This window comes from Scardinius erythrophthalmus (assembly GCF_964197995.2).
Source record: "Scardinius erythrophthalmus genome assembly, chromosome: 9".
NCBI classification, from domain to species: domain Eukaryota; kingdom Metazoa; phylum Chordata; class Actinopteri; order Cypriniformes; family Leuciscidae; genus Scardinius; species Scardinius erythrophthalmus.
The window spans coordinates 29,064,573-29,075,235 of record NC_138229.1 but is presented as its reverse complement, the minus strand read 5'-3'; the positions used below and the strand labels follow the sequence as shown (position 1 = coordinate 29,075,235).

At 37.0% G+C, this 10,663-nt stretch overlaps 1 protein-coding gene across 1 annotated transcript; it reads left to right on the top strand.

Annotated features, from left to right (window-relative positions):
* The first annotated feature begins 122 nt into the window (after positions 1-122).
* Positions 123-10,362, top strand: ebna1bp2 (EBNA1 binding protein 2). Its single transcript, XM_081374443.1, has 10 exons — positions 123-345; positions 506-589; positions 1,333-1,490; positions 2,426-2,549; positions 7,675-7,764; positions 7,849-7,924; positions 8,054-8,141; positions 8,817-8,982; positions 9,847-9,882; positions 9,982-10,362. The coding sequence occupies exons 1-10, from the start codon at positions 271-273 to the stop codon at positions 10,027-10,029; spliced, it is 945 nt and encodes a 314-aa protein (XP_081230569.1). The 5' UTR covers positions 123-270; the 3' UTR covers positions 10,030-10,362.
* Positions 10,363-10,663: the final 301 nt, after the last annotated feature.

Here is a 10,663-nt window from a genome sequence, read left to right as displayed (position 1 = left end):
GACAATTAAATAACTCTTGGGCTTAAACCTTTGTTATTTTGTTACATATATTAATATAAACTTATAAATTATGCACGTATGCCGTAAACTTACAATAAATACGAAAAAGCGGCGGCGGAACCATTCTTTGTCGTGTTCTGTTTCCGTCAGGATTAAAATATTCCGCACACCCACGAGAAGCAGTGCTTTCCACACGTGAAGCGTTTGGATGCTGTGAAGTCCTCTGTTACTGTATTTATTTGTCTCATTTCCGTTCTATATTATTTGATTATGGTAGAAATAGACGAGGATCCCCAGTTGGGGCTTGATTCTGACGAAGACGATGAGGAATTATCAGACGACGAGGTGAGAATATAGTGCATTTCACGTGTTTTGTTTTAGGCAGTTTTGCATTAGAACACAATTTCATGCTACGAGTTAACAACACACCTAGTGGTAAAGAAATAAAAAGTATACATGCGTGTAATTTAATACACATTTGTGTCATCTAATTTTCTTTGTTCAGCTGCAAGAAGCTTTCGCCAAGGGTTTGCTTAAACCTGGAATGAATGTTCCTCTGATTGAGCCAAAGAAAGCCATCAACAATGTGGTGAGTTGCTTTTACACATTAACATACATTACATATGACCAACACTTAATATAATAGGCACAAACATTTTAAATGGAACTGTTTACCGAATCTTTAGACTGTAGACAGAATATAAACAAGTAAAAAAAAAAAAAAAAAGCTTGCATATGTTTTAGGTTTTGTATCATATTTGATACATCAGGCTTTTATGGCTCATACAGTATGATAATATGATCAAGGCTCTTGATCATACATGTGCTTTATAGTCTTGTCATATAGGCTACATGCAATTATAATGAGAACATTATAATTGTGTCCTTGGGACATGGCTTTTAATTGTGAGACTTGTTTTTGTAATCAATCTCTCAAAAATTAAATATTTAGATTTAGATTCATCGGTCAATACATTGGTTATCGTCGGCTTTGAAATATAAATAATTATTGGTATTGGCCAAGATTTTCATATCGGTGCATCCCTACTGAAGTTGCATTAGTCCAGTAAATCTTAATATTGAAATATTGCTAACAAGGCAAGTTTTTCTTGTTTACTTTATAAAAGTCTTTAAATATTTCACAGCAAAAAGATATGTTTACTATGAGCTGAAGGTGGACATTTTTTAGAATGATACTAAAAGTTCTTTTACTTGCTAAAAATGTTCATCTATCAAATATGACATTATCGTACAGATACAGGCTTCATAGGCTTAGTGTATGAATTGTGATTTATTGAAAAATCTAACCCATAATCAATGTTTTTCATTCAGGAGGGTTTGAAGAAATGCCTGGCTGAGTTTAAGAAGAGCCTGCCGTGGGCTGAAAGGCTTGACCTCACCAACCCCCCAGCTGTTGACCTCATAGCACAACAATCAGAAGGCGGTGAAGACATCGATGCAGAGGATGACTTCCAGAGGGAGATGTATTTGTAAGTGTAACTTGGTCATGTAGAACAAGGAATGCAGCTTGACTCATTTTGTGCTCTTGTATATGATGTTATACCTTATTTATGGATGTTCCCTATTTGGAAATCACATGCGTTTATGAGAGTACCACAGTTTTAATTTTTGACGGACCGTTTCTTTTTTTTAATGACCGATACTGATACTGATATTTGTGATTAAATTTAATGATAGCAACCAGCATGCATGCAAAATTTCTGAATTAACACTTATTTTATACTATTTATATTAATTGGAAACAAAATGTCTGATCAGATGCCTGTGATAATTTAGGGTCTTCTGGTGGTGTAGATTTTAAACGTATCTATTTTTTAGAGCTGCACGATTACTCGTTAAAATCACAAGCTCGATTCAAACACCCATGCAATCTCCTTCCTAAATTACAACGATTCGGCTTGGTCTATTAAGCCTTTGACAAAATCACACCGAAACATTCAGATCTGCGTTGAGCCAGAGAGAGCAGTTGTCATGTGTAGGTATGAAACAGTGTCTTCAAACACACAGTATCGTTATTTATGTGTTACAGATATTTATAATAATCACAGAAGTACTGGGATAAAAGTTTGTAGTTCAGATATAAACACTGATGTCTATGGAAGCAATCAAAATAGAGCAAATCCCTTTTTGAAAGTAAATGACATCATATAAAGTGATCATGTTTCTTTAGAAAAAAATAAACTAAACCGCTCAATTCATGTGGATTAGTTTTTGAATGTTTTGAAGCATCAAAGTGTCAGTTGTGTAGCTGTCAGTGGAGGGACAGAAAGCTCTCAGATTTCATTAAAAATACCTTAATTTGTGGTCCAAAAATTAATGAAAGTCTTTGGAACGACATGAAGGTGAATTTTACATTTTTGGGTGAACTATCCCTATCTATAACTGTTAAAATGTTGTGTTACAGCTACAGACAGGCCCAAGCAACTGTTTTATTGGCGCTGCCAAAGCTGCATAAGTTCAAGATTCCTACCAAGCGACCAGAAGATTACTTTGCAGAGATGGCCAAGACCGATCAGCACATGCAGAAGGTAAGAACATGAACACAACTGTTGGTCTGTTGACTCGACAAATCTGATTTATAGAAATGTTTTGTCCACTGCACAATGAGAGTAGGAGAGCCAATAGTCTCTCCATCCCATAGGCAAGCTTTAAAAAAACAGTGATACACGAATATATACTACCCAGGGCTCCAGACTGCGACCAAAATTTGAGAGTGTGCGACTGAATTTTACACCCAGTCGCACATGTGCGACCAGTAATTTATTTTTTTATTTTTTCACATTAAACGTGGAAGGGGCGCGAATGTGTGGCAGGCCAATGAGTGTGAGAAGAAAAGGGAATGGCCACTGTAACTGGCTAATGTGTGGAGGGTGAGGGTCCTAGAGATAATCGAGCGCACGTAAATGTCCGTGGGAAGGAGACGGAGACAAATATCAATGTCACGGACAGACACAGTCGGATGATGATGATTCAGAGTCAGAGGTTTGTAAGGTGATAAAGGCCTGAACCCACTATTTTCGGGAAGACTGGCTACGAGAATTCAGCTGGTTGAGGTACTGTTAAGGAGATGAACTCCATGAACTGCTAATGTTGCAGTCGCTACCCCAGAACTGCGGGGAAAACGAAGTTTGCAGACAGTGCCGGCACTTCGCAGTTTAAAGGGACACTTCACCCATTTGCATTAAGCTTTGCATTGTTAGAAACCCAGTCATACTATTGAATGGTCGTGCAACACTCTCTCATTTTCCCCTGAGATGGGAGAAATCTGTTATTTACCTCTTACACTTCCTCCTACAATGACGCAAAAATCGTCATTTTGCGTCATTGTAGGAGGAAGTGTTTGAGGGGGGGATTTCTGTTAAGACTACAGACACTAGTTTCTCATCTTTCCCAGGGTGGGGCGCGCTCACGCTACAGACCTATTACAGATCAGTGGGTGGGACTTTACTCTCTGAAACTGAAAGCAATATCCTCCATCTTGTTTGAAGCTAAGCTAACAGGCGCTGTGGAGACAGATGTAAAGTTATGACAATAGCGGAGGAGAGTGCTCAATATGATATAGAAGAAGAGGATTTCGGAAGTCTGATGCTTGAATCAGGTGTTTGTGGCTACCTTTACAAGCCGCATTAAAGCGAAGAGCAGCCGAGGCAGAAGACCTGCCTGCCGCGGACGAGGAGCCCGGACTGGCTCGGGTTAGGGCGGACCGGTGGCGCCGGTGATCTCACAATGCAGCTACGAACCGCTACGAACACAGAGATAGAGTCCGTCTGCGGCAAAGAATTTCAACGATGACAATTTCTCCTGGACGAAATCTCTGAATCAGACGAGGACACGGACGTTTGTGTTGAGAACTAGTTTCCTAGTTTCGCACCGCATATGTTCTGACTGAACATCCAGGTACCATGCAATAATTCACCTTTTCGAAAGAAATACAAACGAGGAGTAATGCACTATATGAGTTCGCCAACTAACTAGACATTTTGTGTGAAATTGAAATGAATTTCAAGCTCTGGTAGTAGCTAGCCTTGTAGACGGAAGAGTGATTTCTCTTATAGGCAGATATGCGCTTTCTGGATTAGTGGGAGTGGCTTGCGGAGCTGTGCAATGTGGTGCATTGTGGGAGTTGTTGTCTTTCATACAAATGCGTTCTGAAGTTATTTTTTGTCTTTTCTCGTTCACGAAGGCACCAAATTCAAAAATTATTTTACATTTCGACTACATATATGACCCACTTTAAATAAAAAACAATGTTCAAATGGGTGAAATGACCCTTTAAACACTCAATCTCAGCCTCAAGCATAGAGTATGCCGTGACATGTTAATAAATAAAAACAAAATGAAAGTGGAAAAAAAACTGCGCTACTCAGCACTCATTCTGCTTCACAGACCGTTTAATAGTTCGAACCAATAATAGACAGCGCAGAGCTTCTCTCGCCAGTCGCGAGCCGATCGCGATCACGCGAAACAGTTACATCGTGGAGATCCCGTGAAGAAATCCATTGAGTTCGCGACAGAATTAATAAAATTGCTGCGAGATCCAGTGAGAAACATTCAGATTTGACGCAGAATTCTCTGTTATAAACCATATCAGATCAAACAGCGCTGACGTGGAAACCAGGAGAAACTTGTGCAATGAGCGAACAAGTTATAGAAGGCTTTAGGTCCACAGATCAGCAACATTCACCTTGGATTTAATGTAGTAACACTAACTGTAACTATGGTATACTGTGGTTATAACAGTAGCCTACACATATTTTTCCAGCACTTCAAAACTATATTATCATATTTAAATGTTATTTTTTAATGTGTTGCCCAAAACATTTTTTGTTCTTCCTTTAAAGATTGTACCTATTTATAAAACTAAAAGTTTCAAGAAGTAGGAAAACTCACACTTATTTAAAAAAAAAAAAAGATAAAGATTAAATTACTATTGTAAACATAGCTGCAGAGGACGCTTACTGGCTATTTTCACTCCCTAATATCTATTTTGTCACTCATTTTGCTTTTGAATTAATATTAAGACATTATGAATGATAATAATTAAAGTTAACTTTATCTACACCTCAAATTAAGCTCAGTGCTTTGTCATCCCACAGTGCTACCAAATACGTTCAAATACGTAGAACTTATAGTGCCGCTGCCCTCAAATGTTAGTCTGGAGCCCTGTGAACTTAAAATAAAACTGCACATTGTAATTTCTGTACGTTAAGGCTATTTATTATCAAAGCATTTGTCAGTAATACAGTTATTTTGGGGGAAAATGTGAATAATTGCATTGCAAGGTGATTTAAGGTGTGCCCCTAAATTTTCTGCTTGCGCTCCTAAAATTTTAAGTCAGGGGCTACAGCGCTCCTAATAAAAAAAGTTAGTCTGGAGCCCTGCTACCATTCGTGGGACAGTAAGAATTTTTTTGTTGTTGAAAGAAATTAATCCATTTATTCAACAAGGATGCATTAAATTGATCAAAAGTAGACGTGATAGTAGACAATGTTGCAAAATATATCTATTTCAAATCAATGCTGTTCTTTTGAACTCTCTATTCATCAAAGAATCCTGAAAGAAACATATCAGTAGCCATATTTCCATCCACCTTTTTTATGCTCATTTTGGTATATTGCATAAAGAAGCGCTGGATGGAAACGCCAAGATGCGCATACATTTAAAAAATGAATATACATTTGAAATACATTTGAAAAAGTATTTTCCAGAAGTTTCTCATATGATTGCGTTCCTAAACACCAGCCTCCGAACGCAAGATGACATGACAGCGTTTATTGTATTTCGTCTGCTTGTTCCGAGAAACAAAGTAATTTGTGATTGAAGAGCCACAGTGATTTCCCCGATTGCAGCAACTTCCATTTCTATTACAAATGTTTTTGAACAATTTTGTTCTCTTGAACACATGGGATGGAAAAAGCACTTTATTTGCAAATGAGCTAAATTCCAATTTTGCGCACAAGTAAAATTAGCAACTTTGCATGAACGCATAGCTACTTTTTCCACAAAAATATTAAGCAACGGTTTTCAACATTGATGATAAGAAACGAGCACCAAATCAGCATATCAGAATGATTTCAGGATCATTTGACACTGAAGACTGGAGTAATGATGCTGAAAATTCAGCTTTACCATCACAGGAATATATTACATTTTTAAAATGGATTCAAAAAGTTATTGTAAATTGTATTAATATTTCTGTATTTCGATCAAATAAATGCAGCCTAGGTGAGCATCAAAGACTTTTAAAGCTCCAATATGTAGGAATTTTGTAATAAAATTTCCAAAAATAACTTGCACAGTGTGATATATTTCCTCCAGTTGTGTACTTACAATATCTCAAAAGTCTCCAAAGATTTTTTATTTCAGAGAAATTCCGATTTTAAATAACTGGCCGTCCCGGAAAAGAAATGTCGCGCCTCAGTGACGCAATATCCCTTTTTTTCCGGTGTGGTGGAATATCCTATCACATGGTCCACACCGGAAAAAAAGGGATATTGCGATATTGCGTATTGGGATTTTTTTTTTTTTTTTTTTTTTACAACAACTTTATTGAGGTTTATTTTCTTATCACAATAAACAATAAAGACGTCTGACAAAGAATAAAAAAAGAATAAAATAAAAAATGTGACCCACCACACCGGAATATCGCATGGTCAAATGCGGAAGTGGTGGTTAAAGCGTTATAGCCATGGTTATAGCTGTTATGGATCACGAAATCTTTGGCGAGTATTGAAGTGCCAACAAACCGAAAGCGTCCATATTCGGATACACTCAGACTGTGTGACAAACGGAGGAATAAAACCCAGATAAATATCGGCAGGCGTTTTCGAGATGGAGAGAGCTGCGCGACAATCTTGGACTTGACCGAGACTCTGCTCTCGCGAGTGTATTGATAGACAGGTAAGACATGCAACTGTCAATAATAGTACTTATAAACAAAGTTATATTGCTCTTTGTACTTTGGTAAGGCTTTTTATCACGTGTGGTGACCGAGCTTATGGCAGTACAATTAAATACAATCGGATATGATGTTAAAAAAATATATTTAGTCATTACTTGCAAATGTTCGTTCAAATTTACTTTTAGATATTGGTTTGAGCACGTTACACAACACGGCATTAACCATAAAAACGTAAAACTGCACAACATTAACCAAACAAATCATTTGACAAATAGCTGTATGTTGTAACGGGATAATATAGCATAACATTTCACGTTCCTTGCAGTTCATTAATTATGATGAAATAAAATAATACGATCAGACATACAGGTAATACAAAAACGAATAAATTACCTCATCCGTGATCATGATTCATTAATTCCATGTAGATATATCGCTAGATGGTGAAAACGCATTAAAAACGACATCTCCCATCGTCACCTCCTTCATAGCGTCATCAAGCTTCGCCTTTGTTATTGTTGAAACTGCGCCCTCTTGTGGTCAAATACCAAAGTCGCATACTGGAGCTTTAAAGCATTAATCATTTAAAAACATTTTAAAAATCTTACAGACCCCCAACATTGAGTAGATAATAATGGCAACAAGGGACGCAAATCTTCATCCAAGACGGATGAATTAAAATTCACTGTCAATGTCAATTCATAATCTAAATTTTCCAGGTTCTTGTTTGTTTGTTTGTTTGTTTGTAACAGGTTAGGAAGATGCTGCTTATTAAGCAAGCAGCGATGGAGAAGTCAGAAAAGGCCAAGAAGCTCAGAGAACAGAGGAAATATGGCAAAAAGGTCAGTTTTTCTCTTTAAATGATGTTTTTAGGGTTTGTTATTGGGTGCTGGACAGACATTTGTTTTAAATCTCTGGCTCTACAGGTTCAGACACAGGTGATTCAGAACAGGCAGAAACAGAAGAAAGCAATGCTGTCAGCTGTGAAGAAATATCAGAAAGGTACATTTTCATCAGAGCCACATGTTTTCACTTAATCACAGATCATTACCAAGGTTATCTGAGTAACGTTTTATATTCCTTATAGGCTACTAGTGGAGAACATTTTCACTCATTGTTTTTGTCTTACAGGAATGACAGATAAACTGGAATTCCTGGAAGGAGATCAAGATCCGAAACCGAAAGGGCCAGCAGCAAAAAAGCAAATTAACAAAAAAAAGTAAGCAATGACTATATTTGCTGTTTTTTTTTTAGTAGTATCAGCTGTTCAAACTGTATATTGAGGTTCTTTTTCAACAGGTTATACAAAGAACTGATTTAAAGACTTGAGAGGCATTACTTTGGGTCTTCATTTTATGGCAAAATATTAAGTTAAATGCACCGTTTTGTAACTGTGTGTGTGTGTATGTGTATATATATATATATATATATATATATATATATATATATATATATATATATATATATATATATATATATATATATATATATATATATGGCTCCAGACTAACTTTGAAGCACTTGAAAGTTTTTGAATTTCTCTCAATGAATACTGTAAAAACATTCGACTGTTTCTGCCATAATACCATGGTTACAGTTAGCGTTACTACGTTAAATTCTTGGTGATTGTTGGTGATATGTGGATCTTTTTCGTTTATGGCACATTGTTTCTCCTGGTTCCCACATCAGCACTGTTTGATTTGAAAACTGCACTGAATTTGAATGCGCAGCTCAAATGGTGTTTGCCGTTTGATGTTTCTCATATGCTACAGAAATTGCAGCTCTTATCAGTTGGGCAACGTAGTGGTGGCAACCAGTGCGACCTCAACTAAATATAGTCCGTCTGGAGCCCTGTTATTTATTTGATATTAAATCTTTGTCCTGCTGTCTTTAGTCCTAATGCTAAGAAGAAATACAAGGATCAGAGGTTTGGCTTTGGGGGCAAGAAGAAGGGCACCAAATGGAACACCAAAGACAGCCATGACGACGTTTCAGGATTCAAGGCCAAAATGGCTCACGGGAAAGGTGGGAAAAGAGGCGGCAAAGGAGGCAAGACGAATGTAAGTGTTTTTTTCTTTTTCTTTTTTTTTTTTTAAGACTAGTCTAAGCAGTTTATGCAACCGGCCACAGACAATAAAGTTCTCATGCTGTTCTTTTGGATGATTCATTTTATTAGAAAAATATCTCACTATTTACTGGTGAGTCCAGGTCGCTCTCAATCACTAGTCCATGTATGGTGTAAAACACAATCGTCCTTACGTTTTGTTGCGAGTAAATTTGTCAGTCATCTTTGCAGGAATGTAATGAAGATTGTACAAAGTAACGTTTATTTTTAGCAAAACAGTTCAAGTGAATAGCGCATAGCAGGCACATACTGGTATAAACATGGATATTCATTGATACAATGTGTAACATGACTAAACATGCATTGTCGTTTTCACAGTCCACACTACAACGCAAACGCTGCATTTTTAAATCTATCCACTTGGGAGAGCGTCTTCAAAAAGCTATGGAAGCTTGTTTCCACCACGTAAATAAACAATTCAAAAGATTATTGCGAGTCAATAGCTTGCAATTCTGACTTTATTAACACGCAATTACGGGTTATTCTGAAAAAAAAAAAAAAAAAGACGGACGTTTTTCTCAGATTATCACACAGTTCTGACTTTATAACTCGCAATTGTGACTATATCATGCAATTCTGAATTTATAATTTGTCAGAAGAAAAAAAAGTCAGAATTTTGAGATAAAAGCTTGGCGGAAACAAGCTTCCATAAAGCTCCTTTTTAGCAGGACAAAAACACGTCTGTGTGGATGAAAGACCAAAACGTAAAGAGAAAATTTTCAAATGTAGATGTAGCCTAATTACTATTGTTTCGTTGTAACATTTTTAAAGATGTTTTCATCTCTTTCTTTTTATATAGAAGCGGCCAGGGAAGGAGACAAGGAGAAAAATGAAGGCACGCAAATGAGCTGTATCTTCCCATCGGTAGCTCTAACTGAAATGGATTGCGCCATTAAAAGGACTTTTTTAATCTCCTCTATTTCTTATTACTTAGGTGAAGTCAGGGCTCTGTTCTTTTTTCCCCTGTCAAACACCTTTGTAAATTTCAAAAGACTTCACGTCACCTGAGAGGAATTGTTTCCGAAGATTTTTTAAATGTTTGTATTTAGCAGACTAATATTAACACCACAAATATAACCCTTCAGAATGGTGCCACTGGAAACCATTTATGATCACCATAACATAATTCTGAAAAGTATACCATAGATTTACATTATTTTGCCCTTGTAATGTTTTTTTTATGTAAAGAGACAAACAAACCGTGACTGTAAAACTAGTTTTACCTAGATGTCCTGATCCAGCAAGCTGTGCTCTCTTTTCGTACTGATGTTTGTATTCGCAATGGGAATAAACATACTGCTTGCATTCTGTACACAAATTTGAATTTGGCACTCGCTGGATCTGAGTTTCACATGCAGCAATGCTCCGTGCCAGAGGAGCACATTAATATTCATGAGATTGTAATTAGTTTATCTGCCCACTGGTCCTGGTTGTAGTATTCTGACGGTGTCGTTCCTGTGCCGTCTGGGTTCAGATAAGCAAATGAAGTGAGATGTTCATCCCGGGAATCTTAATGTCTCTTTTCAAGAGTACAAACGGGATCTCTGAGATGCTGTGTAGAAAATACTGATTTAAGAGTCGAGAGCCGCTTTGGTTGAGTTTTACAAAATCAGAAA